The sequence below is a fragment of the Erithacus rubecula genome (genome assembly GCF_903797595.1).
Source record: "Erithacus rubecula genome assembly, chromosome: 1".
NCBI lineage: Eukaryota > Metazoa > Chordata > Aves > Passeriformes > Muscicapidae > Erithacus > Erithacus rubecula.
This window is the reverse complement of record NC_136658.1, coordinates 32,989,466-33,011,419: the sequence shown is the minus strand read 5'-3', so window position 1 is coordinate 33,011,419 and position 21,954 is coordinate 32,989,466. Positions and strand designations below refer to the sequence as shown.

General features: G+C 41.8%; 1 protein-coding gene across 2 annotated transcripts in view; it reads left to right on the top strand.

Moving 5' to 3' along the window:
- ME3 (malic enzyme 3) overlaps nt 1–21,954 on the top strand; it is a 114,543-nt gene that overhangs the window by 75,111 nt on the left and 17,478 nt on the right. Inside the window, exons 4-6 of one of the 2 annotated variants that reach the window (XM_079303802.1) lie at nt 5,076–5,151; nt 8,428–8,589; nt 11,453–11,556. The exons of the other annotated variant lie outside the window; for it this stretch is intronic. Coding sequence (XP_079159928.1) covers nt 5,076–5,151; nt 8,428–8,589; nt 11,453–11,556 — 342 coding nt within the window. The remainder of the gene's footprint in view (nt 1–5,075; nt 5,152–8,427; nt 8,590–11,452; nt 11,557–21,954) is intronic. 2 annotated transcript variants of the gene reach the window in all.

Genomic DNA, 21,954 nt, shown 5'->3' with positions numbered 1-21,954 from the left:
ATTTAGAGCTGTGAGGAAAAATTGCATAATGTTTTTAACTCCCCTCAGTGCTTTGGGGAATGAACACTCTCTGTAAACAAACAATGGTGCTTTAGAGATAGCACTGCTGGCTCCACTGGTTTTTTCTAATGGGAAATAGCTCACAAGTCAGCATTGCTAACCAGGACTGTCAGAAAGGGGAACACTACTTAGCCTTTTTAAAGAAATAGCTTGTTATCAAATGAAAGGATTAAAGGATATTTGTTTTTTCTAATATCTGAGACATGTTAAAACTAATTCCTTCCCAAATGTCTAAAAGAATCATAGAATCATGGAATGGTTTGGGTTAGAAGGGACCTTAAAGATTAGCTAGTTTCATGGGCAGGGACACCTTCCACTAGGTCAGATTGCTCAAAGCCCCATTCAGCCTGGCCTTGAACACTTCTAGGGATGGCAAGACCCCAAATTCTCTGGGCAACATGTTGCAAGTGCCTCCCTATCCTCACACTAAAGAATTTCTTTCTAATATCTAACCTAAACCTGCCCTCTTTCAGTTTGAAAGAGCTATTATCCCTTGTCTTATCACTCCTTGTAAAAAACAGAAATGTCATTGCAAAAAAAAACTTATCACCAGTAATCACCAGTATCCTAGTAGCACTTCTCTGGGCATCAAGTTGCCATGTTTTCTTTGTCTCTGAATTTTTTCTATAATGAGACTTGTAGTTAAGGGATTGTTGTCATTGTGGGACTTTCAGAATGCCATTAGGATGGCCAAGATCTAACCAGTACTGGGGCTCAGAGCAGGATTCTTCTTATGGCTCACATGGTACACTGTGTAGCTTTGGAGTCCTGGACTACTGCCATGAACTCAGTCAGGATAAAAACAGAAAAGAAAAGATAATGTCCCTGGCTTAGGGATGAGAAGAGGTCCTGTGGGGGAGTACACTCAAGCCCTTTGATGGATTCTGCAGTGACCTGCAGTTTGCTAGATCCTGCAGCCCAGCTTGGGCAGTTTGACTGGACTTGCTGACATCCAGACAGAAATACTGCCTCAGTATTTCAAATTAAGAAGCTGTAACTCTCCTTGAAGTTTCTTGGACTCTTACAGACATGCTCTGTGGTACAATAAAATCTAGTCTGATTTCTACCTTAACTAAAGGCAGTTGTAGTGAAACCAAGACATTAAGGGACTGAATATGGGACTGCAGCTCTGAAACCTTAATGAATGCAGGTTGAAGCACTCCCTGTTTTTAATTACACCCACGAAGCTAACAGCTCTCTGAAGGTTACTATTTAACCAGAAATAATGGCACAGAATCTACATTCTGGATTGAATTTGCTGAGGCAGTTAATTTTTACTCAGCTCTAGTTTTTGTAATTTTGTCCCCATGCATGACTGAACACATGTAGAATGGCAGGTTCCTGGGCACAGGTGAGTTTTCTGGTCTGCAAAAACATTGTATCTCTGCCCCACACAATGCCTATGTTACGTGGCTTGATCAAAATTATCTACATTTTTAGCTTTACATTTTAATTGAATGCTTGTTATTGAGTGCCAGGGAGATTAAAGGAAAACTGCTTCATTTAATTTTGTTTCTCTGAAGCAATTTATCAACTGCAATCCTGAGGGAGTTGGAGCAGACATGATGATAAAGGCAGAATAAAGATTATAAAGGTTGCTGAGGTTTCATTTCTCCATCAGAAGGCTTAAGCCACATCTTTTCCACAGAAAAATCAAGTTAATTTATTTTGTTGCCACTTGGATGTTTCTTATTTAGTACTGGTCCATGTAGGCCATTCTGTTCCTCTCAGTGTTCAGAGCTCTACCATGCTGTTCTCAAAGGCACAAACAAGCTTTTGCTCCTGTTGCCTCTCCTATAATCATGGAATCAGAATGGTTTGGGTTGGAAATGGTGAGAATCATGTAGTCCACCCCTTGCTATGGGCAGGTACACATTCCACTAGACCATCTTGCTTGAGGCATCCAACCTGGCCTTGAATTCCTCCAGGGAAGGTGCATCCACAGTTTCTCTGGGTCACCTGTTCAAGTGCCTCACCACCCTCTAGTAAAGTGTTCGTGTGTCCTTGAGACAAACCTGGCTGCTGCTCTTCCCTGTTCACTCATCAACAAAGCTTTCACTGAGTTCAGTTTGTGGAGCTTGTCTGTTCCTTCTGCCTGTCTTGCAGAAGGGATTTTGGATAGATAAACTCTCTGCCAGTTTGGCACATTTGTTTAACAATTGGCCAGCTCATCTCTGTAGGTAAGTTGTTGTCAGGAAGAAGAGCACAACTCTCCTGGGGATCATACAAAATGAGGACATAGCTGTGACCCCTGACTCTAAAGTCTGATGTGTCTGTTTCCCTTTGCACTTCAAAAATACCATGAATTTGCTCAGCTGCCTGTCAGAATTGGTCATTGCATATTCCATCTGCAAAGGGATTTCCAGCTCAATGCTATCAGGATCCCCTTCTGAATGCTTGAACACCTAATGGGAGGACACAGACCCTCAACAAGATTCAGGAACTTGCTTCAGCTGATTGTCAAAAGGCGCTGGAAATTTAGGTGTTTTATTGAACCTGAGCCCTTGGCTTTCAGATTCAGCATTAGTGAAATACAAAACATGCTTAGATACATGCCCATTTCCTGTGGGGTTGTGTCACTGAGAGAGGTCACTTTCCCCACATGGATCACCATTTCTGCTCCTCCTGATGGTTTCTCTTGCAAAGCTGGTAGTGCCATTAGGGTATTAGTCTAAAATATGCCATCTGATTTTGCCTGAAGTAAAGTAAGGAGCAATTAGCATCAAATACATGATATTGTGGAGGGGAACACAAATTCTGAGAGGGCTGTCTCTCTATGCTTGGTTCTCAGTCACCAACCAGGCTATCTAAGCTAAGCAAATCTGATAACAGCTGTGAGAGCCCTACTCCCAAGGAGCATAGTGAGAGTAGTCATCAGATTTTGGAAGACCCAAGCTGAACTCTCTCTACTGCCACATCCCAAGCAGGGTTTCAAGACCAGCCCACTGCTCTCCTGATACAAGGGTCATAATCAAGGGGCATTGGGTAGCTGTCTTCTCCCCTTTTATATGAAACAACTCTCATTTCCATCAAGCTACACACCCAGCAGTGGGTAGACAGTAGGGTTTCATTTTCTGCTGTGAGCTCAGTATGTTTTTCAAAGGTTAAATAGCTGGTGGACCCCCTTCAGTACTGAAGGGATGTGAATGCATGAGGCACGTGGCTAGACACTTAATAGGTGTCTTCATTATGTATGGAAAATATTATCTTCAGACAACAGCATTCTTTCTAAAAGCATATCACATCCTGAAATATATGCAGTGATGTTACTAATTTGCATTTTTTATTCCCAGTTGATAACTGGTCTCTAAACATAGATAGCAGCAGTACAGTACTCCCTTTTTGTGAAGACTGACATCTGTGAATACTGTCTTTGAGGCAAGCCATGTGTATGTGATTAGTTCATTGGTTGTTGGCACAGTGTTAAAGAATTACACTGAGTAAATGAAATGTTATTTTCCTTTTTTGCCTTTCTGATCTGTGTGATTATGACTTGATCAGTGTTGAAGTCAGCACTTTTATTTTTCTTCTTTTCGAAGTAAAGGGCACTTTCATTGGGAACCCCACAGTTGACTGTGGGAAGATATCTGTCCCCTAGAAGAGTCACGTGAGATAAGCCCTTGCCAGAGTGAGTAGCCCAATTATGTTTGATTATCCATCACTATGGCCTCACAATGGAGGTTTTTTTCCAAGCTTCTTCTCCCTAATGTTTCACATTAGATGCCCGAACTGTGACCGGATCTGAACTTTCTGGGGCTGAGCAATAGTTGAGAGATGTAAGCAACAAAAGTGCATCTCTCCGTTTTTCCAACTATTACTAATTGCTGACACAACTCCTGCTTTTGTGAGCAGATAACAAGGCAAGGAAAATGGCTGCACCCTCCTGCCAAGGGGAGTCCTCGAGTAGAGCCCTTGTTTTGGGCTGATTAGACAGCACTGTGAGCAATGTAAGCAAGTTTCCCTGACATAGGTACAGAGGCCAGGTTGGTTTTTTTGGGGTTAGTGCAGCCTAAAAAGAACTTCAGCAAAATCCCAGAGTATCAGAGCAGAGATCAGTCAATATAAATAATGCAGTCCTGGGTTTTGAAAGAATCCCTGCTATGGACAGTCTTTTGATAACAACAGCAGAGAGGGAAAAGTGAGCCACAAATCTAAAACATGTTTGAAAAAAGATCTCTTCCAGCTCCTAATTTTATTTAGAAAGGAGGCACTTGTGTTTAAATCCTGAAGACCTTTGCATTGAGGAGTGATTAACTTTAGTGCAATCAGCTGTGTTATTGTCCATATAAACACTTCACACTGAAGTCATGCCCAAATATTTAATTTTCTGTTTCACTTCTCATAATTTTTTATGATTTTCACTTGGTGAATATCAAGAACTGAGATCACATATTCATGGGGAAAAATAAACAGTGTTAACAAGGGCAGATTTGGCTTGATCAAAGCAAATGTCATGGCAGATATTGATACAGTCAGATTGGAGTTCTGGGGATTAGAGAGGTGACCCAAAATATCTAGCTCTGGAGTAGCCATCCCCATCATTGACACTGGTAGCTGGGTGAGAAGGATCGTGCTTTCATTGTTTGGATGGCCAGGAGCTATAAACTCCTCAGGAAAGAAAGTGTATTGAGGCTTATGGTAAAACCATCAGCCTCCACTGCATTTATCAAAATTGGTTTAATTGCTAGAATTAAATTGCTAGAAAACTCTTCTGCACTAAGGCAGAGTTTGCTCCCTGAAGCAAAGGTGTTTCACAAGTGTTAAATGTGCAACACTGGTGGCTGCTGAATGAAGTTGTCATTAAGGATGCTGAGCCTTTTGGTTGGAAAATGAGAATTTACCTTGCTATTGGCAGTCCCTTGAGGTCTCATTTTTGTATCCTTGAGTTGCCTGGTTTTGTACTCAGCAGCTCACATCCTTCCATTTTCAAGTTCACCTGTTTTCTTTTATCTTGGAGTTACTAGTTTTATTACAAGGCTTATTTTTCTTCTCTTTTTTTACTTTTCCTCTCTTAGGGGATTGTTTATCACCATCCATGACAAAGGCCATATTGCAACAATGCTAAACTCTTGGCCTGAAGAAGATGTTAAGGTATGTGGCATGTCTTCTGTGGATTGGGAAATTACAGGCAGTTTGGTGCAAAATTTAGTGGAACTGCTTGGCATCATTTACAGAAATGGCTATTTAAAAGGACAAGCATAAAATGCTTCTCTTCCTCAGAGAATTTTCAGGGTGAACTTCAGTTTCAATTTCCAGTCAAGATGGGACTTCAGAGACTCTGTCATATATGTATGCAGTCAAGAAACTTCAGAAGTAGCAGGATCTTGGTCAGTAAAAAAAAAAAAAAATATGCATGACAATGAATTTGTACAGGGGCCCTAGTGAAAAAGTAAGATACAGTGTATTGAAGAATTGTGTGGCTAACTTATACCAAAGCTCTTTAAGATATCTCTGTAGTTAACATGCTTGTGGGACTCCTTCCCAAATCCAGTGAGTCATGCATCAGAACACTGGCAGCTCTGAAAATCATGTTTGATATCCAGCAGCTGAAAATATTACTGACACCCCACCCAAAAAGTGTTCTTGTGAAGTGTTTTTCACTAGAGCTCAGGGCTGGGCAAGTCCCTGGCATGAAATAAAGTCAACACTTAAGACAGGTCTTGCCAGTCATCTCACCTTATTCTATCAGTCTGAAAGTACACGTTCCTGGGAATTTCCATGGCTATTGACAGAGTGTTGGTCCCCTATCAGTCATCTGCTTCTTTCAAAGAACAAAGGCTTGGCAGCTGAGAAAATCTTGCAAGAATTTTCCATTTCTAAGAGGAAAAAAAGAGTAAATTTAACATGTTTTCAGAAAAAGTGATCACAGTCATATAAACTTGTGTTTGGAACCATGGAGAAGAAAGGCAGTCTAGGTATTTTGTCCTTGCTCTGTCCAATAAACTCAGTATTTCCATTTGTTTCCAACTCAGAACTGTGAGCAGAATTCATTATGGCTAATAGAAATGTTTTTGCAGATGGGGAAACTGGCACAGAAAGATTAGAGATTGCTATTGAAAGAGCTGCTCTGGCACCCAAAACAGAACATAGGAAGGGCAGTGGTCCATGAAAGAGATTGAGACTATCTACTTTCCAGGTTTGCCAGACTACAAAGCCAGCTCATTTTACCAGTATTGCTGTTATGGACTGCAAGGTTCCCTGTGTCTTTGTGCTCAGACTTCTTCATGCCTGAACTGGTAGATACTGGAACACTCAAGATTTTGAGATAAGTAGGGAGGCACCTGGACTGCACCTAAGTCCCTAGAGGGACCCAGGTTTTTTTTAAAGGCTGAACACTCCCCACCATTGAACACCACCCACTAAAGACAGTGGAGAAATACCTGGAGATGGTACCCACATTTTTTTCATTAGATTTGGCTCACTAGGGCTTCATTGCAATAGTGCTTACTGTAGAAATGGGAAATCTGGGCCAAGCCCTGAGTCCTCTGCCTGGAAGGGCTGGAAAGGGTGCTGGTGTCCTGCTTAGCTTAGCAAAGCCTCAGCCAAGCTCCAATGAGCCACACCTTCAACCCTCCTGTCAAACCTGGGCTGCCCTGAAAGAATCATAGTACCAGAAACAGAACAAGTGAGAAGAAACCATTTCTGATCATACTTACATGGGAATGTGGGGGTTTTGTGTCTCTTCCAGGATAGCTAATGAATCCTGACACGAAGAAATATTGGATAAAATGCTGGCCATTCTCAGGAGTGCCTTCCCTTGCCAATTTTCTCTCTGTTTCCTTAGTCTTGTACTCTTTTCGTCACAATGGTCCAGCTAAAGCAAAAAGAATGCAAAGAATTATACAGGATGGGTGTCATCCTGGCAGCTATGAATTCAAGCCACTCAAAGTGAGGGTGGTGTAGAAACAGGTATTTTATTCCAAGACAAGTGTGCTGCCATGCAAGCTACTGCACTGGCCTTCCATCCTGCCTTCCCTCCCTTTATTCCTCCCTCTTTCTGTGGGATGCCTGCCCTAGAAGTGCACTCAGGATCTTGAATCCCCACCAGGATTACTGCTGTACAGGGCTGTTCAAAATCCTTCCCAATGAGTGTTTTCTGTTGGTTCACTCAATGTAGATGGCTGCAACCCTAACCTTGATACAGTGACTTCACTAGAGTCATCAAGAAAATTGATATCACAGATGGAAGTAGAAAAAGAGGTTCCTAACTGTTAAACCAGTAAATTCCTGCCTTCATGTAGAAGGGTCTGCCCTGCTCAGCCAGAGATTAATGTCCTATTTGTTGAGTTCTGATTATATGAATGTGAGTGAATAAAAACATTACTTTAATGTCCTTGTGTATCAGGTGCTCACAGAAACTGTGCTCTTTTCTGGGGTGTTTTTCAAATGCAAAGGACCACAAACAAATGTGAATCCAGTTTTCTCTCTCTGTTACAAATAGAAATACATTTCTCCCATGCTGTATTTTCTGTTCTGATTAATTTCTCAGTGTTTCCTTGAGGAGCTTTGGTACCTATAAAGTGCTCTAGCACATCCTAGGCTGAATAATTTTTCTCTCTCTGATGGATATCTAAATGTCATTGAGAGGTTTTTAGGTTTGCCTGAGAACACTTACTTATTTGGATGAAAGGGGATCAGTGCTCTAGATAAATATTTTGATTCATTAGAACTTAATTTTGTTTTAATATTCTCTGCATAGTTTGAATATTAACTCTATTTAATTTCAGGATAAACCTGTAGCAGTGCATGTGATTGCTGCTTTCCTTATTCCATTACTGCTATCCATACTGCCTTTCAATCCCAATTGCATCCTCTGGGTGTGGTGAAGAAGTAAGCACACACCCAAAACCAGATGGAGCCCACCCAAAAAGAGACTTTCTCATTGCTAGCACTTCACATTGACTCAGAAGGAAAAGCAAATAGCAAAAAGTTTACATATGAATATAGTTTATGTTGAATAAGGACACTCAAATATGTTTCTTTCACAGATGCAGTTCCTAAACACACTTTTTTCTTCTAGAAAAAAAGATGAAAAAAAATCAAGACATACCTCCTTTATCATACTTCTTGTAGTACAGCTGAGGATGCACAAAAAACCATGTTGGGCTCTGCTACAGTGAATTGAAGTATTTTCCAGCGCAGCTGCTGCTGTCCCACACTGTGAGCTGCTACCTGTTCACCACACTTTCTCTACCCCAAAAAATGATCAGCCCCCAGTTGCTAACAGCTAATTAACATGCTGTCATGGACCAGGAGCAAATAGCCACTGCACAATTGCAAAAGCGGCATCAGTGTGGAAACAGTGGAGCTGATTCTGCTTCTAGAGCCTTGGCAACCCCATAGAACAGTCTCTTTTGATCCTCCTAGGCTATCGTGGTGACAGATGGAGAGAGGATTCTTGGTTTAGGAGACCTAGGAAGTTATGGCATGGGTATCCCAGTTGGAAAGCTTGCTTTGTACACAGCTTGTGGTGGAGTTAACCCACAACAATGTCTCCCTGTCCTACTGGATGTTGGCACAAACAACGAGGTAAGACAATTTTACATAAATCTGGCTTGGGGGAAGAATTAAGATTAATGCTTAACTGCAGTTCCCTAAATGTGGAGACAAAGCTGGAGATATCCAAGATGAGATGATGGCTTGACCAACACTGCAGAAAAGTGGGAAGGTTTAATTCCTGTTTGATGCATGAGAACCTTTTGTTCTTATGGGTAGCTGAAATAAACACTTAAGTAGACTCATGGTCCCCTGGTGAGAAGACTCAGAGTGTTACCAGTTGGAGCTGAAAGCTCAGCTCCACCTTCCAGCATGGCAAAGTGAGTTGACAGGCTTTGTACAAGAAGTCCCAGAATTTTTCTTCCTCTGGTAATTGTGAGGGAACAGGCAAATATTCGTGTCTGTGTAGAGATGACTATATTCCAGAAATGGAGAATCCCTGGTGAGTGGTTGGGGAATGATTAATGTCACTGTTTTGTTAGATTGCACATGTTACTGTGCATGATAACCAAGAAAGAGGGCTCCATCTGTTTGCAGATTTTTGCCTTATGACTCTGGCTCAGAAAGGCCAAAGTGAAACATTTCAGCAATGCCAGAATGGACATCTGTGAGGATGTCTTTTTAAAATTAATATCCTATAGCTATTTGTGTTTGTCCATTTTTGTAAAAAGTACTTGTGCTCCACATGACCCCACGTAAACCAAACACACATTTCTTGAGGGATATAAAAAATCTGGGGTATAAGAGCTTTGAGTTTGTGTATGAAGACAAATTAATGCTGACATTTTCAGACATGCTGATGCTCATTGGACAGCTAAATTTTCTGCACCTCTTTCAGTGCTGCCCCAAGTCTCTCACACTGAACCCTTGAAAAGAATGAAAGAATGCAAAATCAGTGTCCATAGATGACATCTGAGAATCTCAATTACCTCTTTGGTCTCTGGCCCCAGGATTATGTTACACCTTTAGCAGGGTGTGCTCATCTCAGCCTTATCGTGGTCATCTGTGAAAAAGGAGAACTCTGAGTTTGGACCCACTGAGGCTAGAAGAGGAATTAAGTCTCAGTCTCTCACTGCAGTCTGCAGTCAATAGAACATTGTACTTGACTTTGGATCCTTCATCTCTTCCTTCTCCTCCACGCTGATCTGCATGCCACCAGCACTTTGAACCTCCCAGCGGGAGCTTCTCCCAGAGTAGCCTGGATAAAAGTGCTTCCCTTCCCATGAAAAGCATCTGACCATGCATGTCCACCTTGTTTCTGTCTCAGCAGACAGGAGACACTAAAATCCAAAATGGCACCAATGACTTTTATGCCCCTGTGAAGGTCAGAGGGCATCAGAAAAAGGGACTTAGAGCATCAGTCCAAGCCCAAGATTAGATGTAATTTATGTGTTCAGGAACTTCTCTGTGAAGGCAGTTTCCACATCTGGGGTTAAGATACAGAAACCACTGTTTTCCAGCAACATGAACAGTGTATTTCCTCACCATATAAATAATTTGTTTGCTTATTTATTTAATGTCTTTCTCACGTGCATAAACCCAGATTAACTGAACCCTAAGCACATCCTGGGAGCATCCCAGGTAAACTCATTTATCAGTGCATAAATCAGATACCTCTTACAGGCATTCATCCTGTTCATATCTGCCCATTAATATCTGGTAAACCAAGGGTGACTGCATCATGAATCTCAGGTAGAGCTCAGTAAATACAGCAGTCATTTTATATTTTTAGCATCAGTTGCCAGCTTTTCTTTCTGACAGTCCATGATACTTTGTATACACTTTCAGCAAATCAATCTTTTTTCAGAGCTCAGCATTTCTCACCTTGTCTGTGGCAGAATTTTGTACTCTGTGAACAGGGCCCAGAGCACACAATGCTGCAGGAGCAATCAGTGAAATTAAACAAATGTGTGTCCTTTCTGTTTCATAGCCCTGAAGAACCCTAATGTATCAAACTCACAGGAAAACCTCTTTCATGTTTCCTTCTAAGGGAAAACAGCTGTGGCTGTAAAAACAGATCTGGTATTAGCATACTTGCCAATATTTAGGTCTATATGGTTGGAGGACAATAACTTTGATGGCTCATCCTCCCCTCATGTGGATAGTTCAGTTCCTGAAATTGGAAAGGAAGTAGAGTTCCTTTGCAGTGACTCTCAGAGGTGTTGGCCCACCTGTCTCCTGCCAGTGTTTGTCCTGTAATTTTCCCCAAAATATGTGATATTTCCATGCTGACCCAGTCCTTTTTAGATGGCTTATGGATGTTGACTTAACATCTTCTGGATTGGTTGGAGGAATGGCCTGTTTTATGTTCCTACTGGGAACCAAAATATAAATTAATCTATTGTATGAAAATACCTTGGCTTTATACCTGCCAGATAACCAAGGTAGGTGCACATTTTGGGAACATTCTGCCATCTGATCACTGATTGTGATCAACTCTGTGCTGTCACCTAAAAGGCCTAAATGACACATCATTTAAAGTTACATCAAGCAATCTTCATTGCACGAAGCACTGTTTATGGTCAACAGCCATCCTGCCCTCAGTGCAAAATTAAGAACTGAATACACAGTGAGCAGTCCCCACACAAGGTCAGTTTTACTCACTAGGAGTGAGGCACCTAGCCAGAGAGCCTTTGGTAGAGAGCTGTTCTGGGGATGCAGAGCTCCATTGCCTATGGCAGTCAGGAAGTGTTGCATCCCTCTGACTTTATTTATGCTAAAAGATAAGCCATAACTTCCTACAGAAACACCTCCTGCTTGGGAAGAGGCATGTGAGCTGGCCATAGTAAGTAAAATTAACACAACTACATCAGACAAAGATTTTTGGTTGTCTGGGACATAAATCTCTGTCCATCTGCAGAAGGGAAGATGTCAACAGAATTGCTTTGTGTCCTAGGCTCTCCTGAATGATCCACTGTATATTGGACTGAAACACAAGAGGGTTCGTGGGAAACAGTACGACGAACTGATTGATGAGTTTATGCAGGCAGTTACCAACAAGTAAGTGGGGTTATATACATGGCTCCTCTGGGCTGCTTCCATTTAAGAACAAATGTTGCAACTCCTGAAATAAACATTAGTATAATTGATTGTCCAAGCAAAGGAAGGTCTCTCAATGCAAGTCTTCTGGGTGGTCTGCAAATGACTCTTTGTGCTTGAGCACTCTGTGTCAAAAATATTTGTCTCCAGAGAACTGAAATGGAACTGAGTATTTATAAGCATTTCCTATCTACATAGGCCAGAGGTGTCAAACATGTGTCCTATGGGCTGTATCTGGCCTCTGTCATGTATTTATGAGCCTCATTCAGCATAGTCAGAACGAAAACTTTGGTTTGTTTACCCTTTATAAAGGAAGTTTTGCCATTGTGAAAGAAATTATGTCAATGGAAATGGCATGTTCCTTCATATATCGTGGAGTTTGCAGACTGCCACTCTATGGCTTTGTCAAAAATAGGAACTTTCCTGCTGGCATTTAAGTCTGTGGAGTGAGAAGGCCAGGATTATGAGCACTGTCCTTTTAAACATGGGAAAGACCAGCTGCATCCTTCCATCATACTCACTAACTGGGAGAGAGGGTCTCTGATGTACCCAGGAATTTAACATGGGAATAGCAGAACTCCCACCCAAGCCCTGTGCACCTCTCTCTGAAAAATAAAGGAAAATGTATTCAAATCTCCTATCCAGAGAGATTATCATAAGAAGGAAAGCAATTGTTAAGGAAAAAGATTCATATTTGGAAAACTCCTAAGCAGCTTTTTTTACCTTTCCTAAAGCCATAGATGATACTGATAAGGAGCAGCAGAAAGCTGCAGTCTCTGCCTGATTGCCAAGCTGCTGCCTGTCTTTTCTTCCCAGTGAAGGAGCTGTGTTTGATCCTCCCTCTGTGTCTCCAGCCAGCTGGATGTGTGTGTGTTCCTGCACAAAGGGGAGGGAGTGGGTGGTACGTGTGTCATCAACTCACAGTTCCCCCATCTCCCTGGAGGTAGGAGGCACCATGACCAGTGTCTGACACAGCACCTACCCATCCACTGAGAAGGATGGGTTTACACATGGTGGGACTGCCCAGCTGGCTGTGGGTGGAAGAAACAGGGACAGAAATGCAGAGGGCTAATCAGTCTCAGCTGAACTTTCTTTATATTTGATAAAGAATCTTGACTGAAATGTCATTTGATTACATTGTAGTATTATGTTAGATACTTTATGCATTATCTAGTAGGAAGAAATTCTTAGAGTCTAGAAAGCTGGTAAAATACAACTAGGAAATCACAAGAGAGAAGCAGAAACTATTTTACAGTCATCAGGGTTGATTTGTGGAGGTTTTGTTTATTTTGATTGTAGTCACTAATTAATCCTTCAGGGAAACCCTATCCTGCTTTCTTCTGGCCAGAAAACCATGGGGGTATTGCAGTGTTGGTGTTGATGGTAGAATGGCAGCAATAGAATGAAAACACAGGTAATGGTCTCAGCCATCATAAATTTGGCTCTGAGATTTAGGCTTATGATGTTAAGTGCAAACTCATTGCACCCCCTAAAGACAATTTGCCTTTTCTGTTCTTGCTGTTGGAGAGGAGGGATTGGCAGCTATTTTCCTGTGTTTAGTTTACATGAGCTAATGTCCACGTTGAAGGGAGAAGACCATGACACAATGAACTCTTATCTTGGGAGGCAGTGAAGTCATGTCTAATGCTTTCATCCAAGTATTGGTAATCAAGTTCCTGGGGCCCATGTCCATGCTTTTCTATTTCCCTTAACCAGGATGAATTCCTTGAACACAGTAAGGCCCCTGAAAGTTCTCAGCAAAGTGAGGCTGGGAAATTCTGCTTTGCACTTCTGTAAAGTATTTGGAGATCCTAGAGCAAAAGGAACCATTACCCCATATTATCATCCTGACCACCAGTGTACTTTAAAGCATTGTTGGAGTGGGATCCTTGTGCACTCTGGCTGCTGAATAATCTGCTATCAGCCTGGGTTTGGCAAACTCATATGAAACAGGTTCATTCTGTCTCAAATTTCCACTGGAATGATTGGATTCAACCTAGTAGGAGCTCTCACTTCTGTTACAAAAGGAAGCAGAAATTGTTCAGAAGGTCAAGAACATGCTGCTTTATTGTAGCCTGCTTCCACTTTTGAGGCAACCTGTGACTATGAGCTGCTGCAATCTCTTATGCAAGTCTGTAATGTTACATCCAAATTCAGTTACTTGGGGAAGAACCTTTCGGGTTTTTGCCACAAATCCCTTGCAATTTGGGGTTTCTTTTTCATCTTGATATTCATGCAGAAATTCTGTCTACTTCCTGAGGGTACTTTAAGTTCTCATGGAAACCATTTGTCAGTTCCCCTGCAGGAGTACCTCCCACCCTGTCAAAGCACTGCTGGCTCAAGGGACGTTTGTCACTGAAGTGGAATGTGTTGGAGCCCACAAAAAAGCCAGAGGAGTGAAGATTTAATCTTCTAATGGAGTAATAATATCAAACAGATGTTAAATTTCTGTTGCTGGAGACCCATAGAGTCAGTAGAAAGGTCTCAGAATACCCACCTTGTAATGAAACCAGGCGTGTGCCAGAGGCTTCAGAGTTAGCCATACCAATATTTTGAAATAAAGTGTGGGCACCCTGAGCAATTTTAGAAAGAAAAGCTCTTTCTGGAACAGCTGGATAAATTCCTGTGTTTTCCTGCTGCCTAAACCACCATTCATTACTCTTTCACCTAAAACATGTGAAATGACTAAGCTCTTTAACAACAGTTCTGAGCTACACCTTTACCTCCTCTTGGGAAGCAACTACATGCAAAATTTGGACCACTGAGCCTACCTGTGTCTGAATGAAGCAGTCTGACAAATTGCTGTTTTTTCACAGAGAGCAGCAATGTGCTTCACAAGGGAAAATGCACTGCTTCAGTTTTCTATCTGCTCTATTACTGTGGTAAAGGACAAGTCTTGCTCTTAACCTGGTACATTTCTTTAGGCTGAAGTACGTATTCGCCTAAAGTGTCCAAGCACTGTAATTTGAATAAACCCCGAAATTTTTGGGACTTGAATATCTGATCAGATAAATCCTTGTGCAACTTTCATCATGCTCCAAGGGGCCAGACCTGTCCCAGAACTCCAGCCTCCATTCTGAGCTCTAGCCACAGTCACTGGCTGGCAGGTGTGGAACAGCAGCCTGAGACTCTATGAGATGCAGTTCCCCACACCAGCAAACCGTGTCACAGAAGCCTCATTAACCTGTCATAACTTCACTCCCCTTTCCTTTCCCATTGGTGCTTATTAACAGAATGACCAGGGGAACAAGCTTTCTGTCAGCCTGTGCCATGAGGCAGAGCACAGAAGGCATCCAGAGATCAAGTGTTCAGTTTCTCAGATGGGAAAAGAAACATACCTCTGCTGAATTTCTTTTTCCTTGTGTATGTTTCATATCTGATTTCTCTTTGCCTAATGCCTTCCCAGAACTTTTACCCAAAAACATACCAAGGCAGGTCTCATGTGCTCTTCAACAATCAGAAACTTTTTGAAAAGAAGCCGCCTCTGTTTCAGCAGTTCTGCGGGGTCATGGATCACAAATTCACCAGCACTTTTCAGAAATAAAATCACCAGTACAGGTGTGCCCCAATGTTATTTCTTCACATACTCTGGTTAACTTGGCTAATTGATCTTGAAAGGTTAGCCTTTATTTTCTAAGCACTGATGGGCTTAAAAAAAGCCCTCACATATACTGCTAACACCCAAAGCCACTCCCTAGCACTCCCTGGGTTTGTTAGGACACCATTACTAGTGCCCTGGCAGGGCTGGTTGTGTAGACCAGATCCAGCCCTCATGGAATACAAGGTGGATATTCTCCTTGCTCATCTACCTCAGACCCCCCGTGGCCAGAGGGACCCTGACACCATTCATGAGGGAGAAGTGATGTTGATGGAAGGAGCCACCCCAGCTGTCCATTGTCCTGGCTTGATGTGAGATAAGATACCAGCCAGCATCTGTAATCTGCTTTAAGACACTGGATGAAATTTTAAGTCAAGGAACAATATTTAGGTTTCATTAGCTTGATTTTCTGCTACTGAGGAATGACTGAGTTCCAGATGTGCTGCTGGGGATCACTGTGGGTTTTATTGACATGAGTTCAAATCCTCTGGGGTAACACAGTTACAGATGTCACAAAACCCTCTGCTCTAGGCTTTTGTCTGGGCCTTTCTACTTATGCCAGATGTACCACAGCAGTTTCAGTAAGGTGCAGATGGAGAAGCTCTGTTTGTGCAGAAGATACAGGGTGAGGGTCTGTTGTGTGCCAGAGGGTAGCTCAGGGCTACATCTGAGGGTCAGCACTAATATGGTTGTATCTCCTGCTTTTGCCCTGCTCCTGAGAAGCCTTGTGCCTCCAGCTACAGCCCTTCCTCATGCCACCTGCAAGCAGAATTATGCCATTTTGCATAAAAAGCTTTAGAATGGTCGTAGCAGCATTAGTGCTGATCTTAGTGCTTGAAAGTAATGAGATAGGATGTGCAAAATAGTTGTTGGGAGGTTTTTCCATAAAAATGATATAATAATGAAAGTTGACTATGAACTTGCAAGATGTTTTTTCCCCAAAAACCTTGTAATTCATCTTAACTTCATTTTCCCCCTATCCTGTTTCTAACAGTAGTGACATATGACTATGAACAGCAATCCTTAGCACATCCCCCAAAAAATTCTACAATTCTGAGATTTCCTGATACCTTTGTGCTTCAAGGGGTGCTTTTATTGACACAGCACTCACTGAACCCACAGCAGGCTCTGTGCCTCAGAGCATGGTGGCTATGTTTATGTTGGCAGCAACCCAGTGAGACTCCTGCCCAATGTTAGAAATTGTCAGTAGCCTAAGATGATGGTGAGGCAGGCAGCAGGTCCTGTTGGGTTTGTGATGCAGCTCCCTAGCATGGGATTTCTAAACCCACGACTCAGAGTTCTTAAGTTTGTATTGGCTCCAAGGTCTCCCTGGAGCCTTTTCTTCAGGCTGAACAACCCCAGCTCTCAGCCTGTCTTCAGTAGGAGAGATGCTCCAGCCCTTTGATCATCTTCATAGCCTTCTCTGGACCCACTCCAACTGCTCCATATTCTTCTTGTGTTGGAGGCCCCAGAGCTGGATGCTGGATCCAGGTGGTGTCTCAGGAGGGACATAATCCCCTCCCTTGCCCTGCTGCCCACATTGCTTTGGATGCAGCCCAGGACACAGTTGGCTTTCTGGGCTGGGAGCATCCCCTGTTGGCTCATATTCCGTTCTCCATCCAGCAATATCCCCAAGTCCTTCTCCACAGGGCTGCTCTCAGCTGGCCTCCTGTGGAGGTGCCTGACCAAACTGACCCCTTGCCTGTGGCCAGGAATTGTATGGCAGAGCATACAATTGTATGGAGGCCACTGCTGGTCTGATGAGAAGCCTGACAAGTGTCACAGTAACTATTTAACAGTAAGATAGGCCTCAGGACACCAGACAGACTCAGGTTCTAGTCTTGTTTTACTTGCTTGTGGAACTTTGTTTTTCAAATCATAAATGCTGAGCACTTGCAAAGCAGGATATTTTTCTGGCAATGGGCTTCTTTACATATAATTTAGTTTTTCTTGGAAAGCAGAACTTTGGTTGCTGGTGTTTCAAGCAGTAATAAGAAGATGACAAGGGCAAGGACAATTTGTTTCTTCTCTGCTTGGTGTTATCTAAGACTATGAAAAGGAGTTGCAGCTCCTCAAAGCAGATTCCTTGCATCATGAATGGGTGAAAGCACTGCTATAAAGCTTTAAATTCAAACAAGGATTGGAACTTCTTTCTTGTGATTCTTTCCATAAAGGAACATGATCTTGCAAATACTTTTTTTTGCATGCATGCATGCATGTAAGAATGTATTATACTCTGTCCTCATTGTGGAAAAAAAAAAAAGCCCTTTTGATAGTGGTCAGCAAAGGCACTGCACAGGTCCTCAGGCCACCCTTAAAGTTCTGACTTGGGCAGTTTTGGTCAGATGCTTCCCAAATGGTAACTGCTGGCTCATTAATTTTTTCCTCACTGATCTCATAGCTTGTAATCAGTCTGGATGAACTCAAAGAGGTACATACAAATGAGGATGGAAGAAAAAATGGCATAATGAGATTGTTTAGGAAACTGAGAAGTCTCCTGAATAAAGAATTTAAAAGCAATGTAATCATTGTTCCTTTTCTGGGATTCACACTCCCTTGTTCCACGTTTTTGTTCTACCTCTTGTTCCAGGAGGCCATGCAGTGGAAATGTGTATCATTCTCTGCAGGGGATACAGACTTTGCTAAGAGCATCTTTTCTCTTGGCACAGCCCAGGTCTAGGTGGATAGTAACAGTACCAGAACAACAATACAGCAATAAACAAAGCATGAATTCTATGTTTGTGTGTTTTCAAAAAAATGGGATAATTTCTTAATAAAAAAATTCAGGTAATAATTTTTACAAAAGGCTTATAATATTATATGTGTTTAGATCCTAGAGTCATCCTTCATTAGGGTGACAGTTTGTGCTATTATTTTAATTAATAGTATATTGTTTCATTGAAAGTTCTGTTTGTACAAGATTTGCTAGGCAAAGGCTGGAGATGGGACTAAAATGAGTGTATGGGACCATTCTATAAAGCATTTCCCAGTGAGGCTATTTTCACAGGAAGATTTTTGCAAGACACAAGAGCCAGAATTTAGGTAATAATTATTTGTGGCACAAAAACATGAAGTAAGTAAACTAATGAGACAGCACAATAATCTTTGCCTGAAAGACTGGTGAATTTTTTTTGGATGAGGAAGAACTGACAAAGTGTATCTTTTTGTTTCCAATTCTATAAAACGGGTAAATTAATTCCAGAGATGGCAGAGAACAGGTTCCCCCAGATGGTGGTCTGGCAGCCAACAGGAGACATGGTGACAGTATTAAATAATGACTCTTGTAGTGTAACCAGTTACAAGTTTCAGCATGTCTGAATTCTTTCAAAAACACCTCTGTCCAAGCATCCTACTTGACAGCCTACAAATATAAGAATGACTCATGCTGAGGGGAAAGCTCCAGTTCCACAAGGAAACAGAACTGCAGAGACCCCATGAAATGCAAACTGCAGTGTGTCCAAGAGGAATGGCAACACTTGGAACCCAAAACCATTGAAAAAATACAACCTTCCCTTTTTTGAAAGGGAGATAAAGCACTGGACCATAGCACACTGGACCATGGCACTTGCTCAGTTTTAATGTACCTTGTCAGTCTGAAATCCTGATGGTTTACATTTGAGCTTTCCTTGTAGATAAAGGCAGTCAGATCTTGGCTGTTTAACTACTCGTGTCCCAGTTGCCAAGAAGATCATAGAATGCTCTAGAGAAGATGAATCATTGACAGTCAGGATGAGATTGCTGGAGAGAGCCAACCTTAGCTGGCCATGCCTTTCCTGGACTGGAAAACATTCAGTCCTGATGTGACCTGCTGATCTGCTTCCAAATCTTCAGTCTCAGCTGAAAGTTAGGAGATGAGTCACATGGATCAGTGGAAGAATCTATGAGAATTGACAACCAGCCAAGCAGACTGACCTCAAGAGTCTCTTCCTATCACAGCAGGTCGGAAGATCTCTCTGCAGGGCCAGGATCAATTCTTGCTGCAAATTAAATAACATTTCAATGTCTTGGAAGGGATCATCAGAAACCCCTGTTCAAATACTCATTTTACAAACACTTTTTCTATTAAAAGGCATCCTGCACCTATAGACAGCAAGTATATGCATACTAACTGGGACTGCATTCATATCAGATGTTATGTATTAAACAGAACAGAAGGTTCAACAAAATCATACCTCATTAAAAATTATTCCTCAAAAAAAATTCATTAATTTTGGTTTCTTAGTGGGAAATACAGTGTTTCCAATTAAAGACAATTTTGCAAAATCAGTTTTCATTTTAAAATTAAAACATTATGATGGGAGAAGATAGGCCAGTATAATTCACTTCATCAAATATTTCTTTTTGGATGTGTTTGCTGACAGGGGACCACTTGGACACCACACACAAGGGATGGAGCAGGGCAGTTTCTGCAGACATCAACAAAGAAATTGCAAACATTGAAGGGCAGCATAGTATTGCAGTGAAAGGGTGATAAGCCAGTGACCTAAGGTGCATGACATATATTTAAGATGTTCCCAACCAGATCTTCCTGACTGTGATAATTAGATAATATTAGATTACCTCTCCTAATTTAGGTGTCTAAAGTTTGATATCTAAATTTAGGTTGGTCGTCTTACTCTGCCTTCACAGACATTCTGAAGAAAGAAGCACCTCCAGAGATGTTATCTGCTTCCATTTTTCACTTAGACTAGTTGAAAGAATTTGCTGCTGGATATGCCCTTTCTGTCCATGGTCAGAGAGGGCAGCCAGAATTGTCCAGCTGGGCAATACACAGCTGGGCATTACACTCCCAACTTTTAGATACGTAAAGGTACTGAAGAAATCCCATTCAGCATTGCAATTTATTGGCTGGATTTCAATACATGTAGCAGCTCTCAGGACACCCTTTCCTTTTGCAGTACCAAGTATTCTCCACCTTCTTACCCGAGCTGGACTTTTTCTTAGCATTGTTACATATTAAAGGACTTCTGTTCTCCAGTCCCTAGTTGGCTACATTTTACTTTTGGGTGCTACCCAAACATTCTTTGTAGAGAGCTCTGAATTCCTTCAGGATGGGAGGAATTACACAAATACTGAAATGCTGTGCTGTGGGGAGGGACAGTAGAACTGACTCATTGTGTTGGTGCTCACAAAGATCTTACTGCACATGGCCCCAGATGCTGGTTTGCTCAAACTCCTTGCTAAGTTTATCCTTAGCCTGCTCTGGTCACCCTCAGATGGGGCACTGCATGCAGCCACCAAGGTACCACTGGAAAAGGGCAGCAAGACTATCTGGTAGATTTGACTCAGTAAGTCAACTGCCTAGTTGTGTTTAATTTCAGTGATTTTGGGTAGCACAAAGCTCTTTAAATTTCTCTCAAAACTTCAGTAAGGTGAGTAGCTCTTGAGGACTAAGATCATGATCTGAAATTCCCATCTTTAACTGTGAATCCAAAATACTTGGTTCTTTCATTTAAGGCATCCAGTCATTGGATCTTACCATAACCAGTTTGTGGTCTTTATGAATGAAAACTTTAGTTTTCACGTTATGCAAAGGCTCACATAAACTCAGAAATGGAGTTCATACTTTAAAAAGCTCTGTAGATGTACTGCAGTGAAAAAGAAAACAATCTTCAAAAAATACCTTAGTGAAAAGAACTTGCACTGCAGCACTGTGCTGTTATACTGGGGCAGAAAGAAAAGTGAAATGTTTAGGGGCTACCATACTTCTTTTGTGCTCTGGTTAATAAACAGGAATCAAAGATGGAAATAGAAGTAACTTGTGCACTGTCCCATGCTGCAGATCACAAATGTGAAGTGAGGAAGGAATTCACAGAGCTGGTCACATGTACATTAATGCTGGCTGAGATCATTGATTTTGTTAAGCAAGTCAGTAATGTTGATATTGGTTTCACTTCCTCAGTGATACCAGTAAATAAGACTGGTGTTAGAGAAATAGTTTCTATAGCAACTGAAGTTGCATAAAGATTTGCTAACTGCTTGCTATGAGATATTAGCAGATGTTCTGCATGCTGTATCATTTCCCTCTTAGCTATGTTTTCCTAACACATCCAAATGATGAATATGAGGAACATCCATTAGTAAGCTGATCTTCAACCAGACCAGGTTGCTCAGGCCCCTGTCTACCCTTACACTGAATGTTACCAAGGATGGGGCATCCACTACCTCTCTGGGCAACCTGTGTTAGTCTTTAACTACCCTCACTTCAGAAAATATATTTCTTATACCTAGTTTAAATTTACTCTCCTTTCGTTTAAAACCATTACCCCTTGTCCTGTTGCTGCAGGCCCTACTAAAAACTGTCCCCATTGTGGTCCTTTTCCTGAAAGCAAACACCGAGAATGAGAAACAAGTGTCAGAGCCAACCTTTGTCCCTTTTTGAGACAAGGGGGTTTATCAAGTGAGAGATTCTCATGATGGACAAATGAAGGAGCACAATGCATGTGCTTATCATTGTCTCCTTACTGACAGATATGTTTGAAGTGAAAAATAGTAATAATAAAAAATCCAAGGCCCTTCTAGGAGAACCTGACTGTCCACACTGTGAGTGCCATGAAAAGACCTTTTCATGACAGAAGCCACAGCTCACAAATGGAGTATGTTTTATCCAGTATCAGTTTCTGCACTAAAGCAGGGGTGTTCTGCCACAGATTTCAGTTGCAAAGGAGCAAAGTCTGAATAGAAGATATGTAAGGTGATGCTGCCTCTAACAAAGTGCAGCTATTTAGAGACCCTTCATCTGCCTGCAGCCCAGAGGTTGC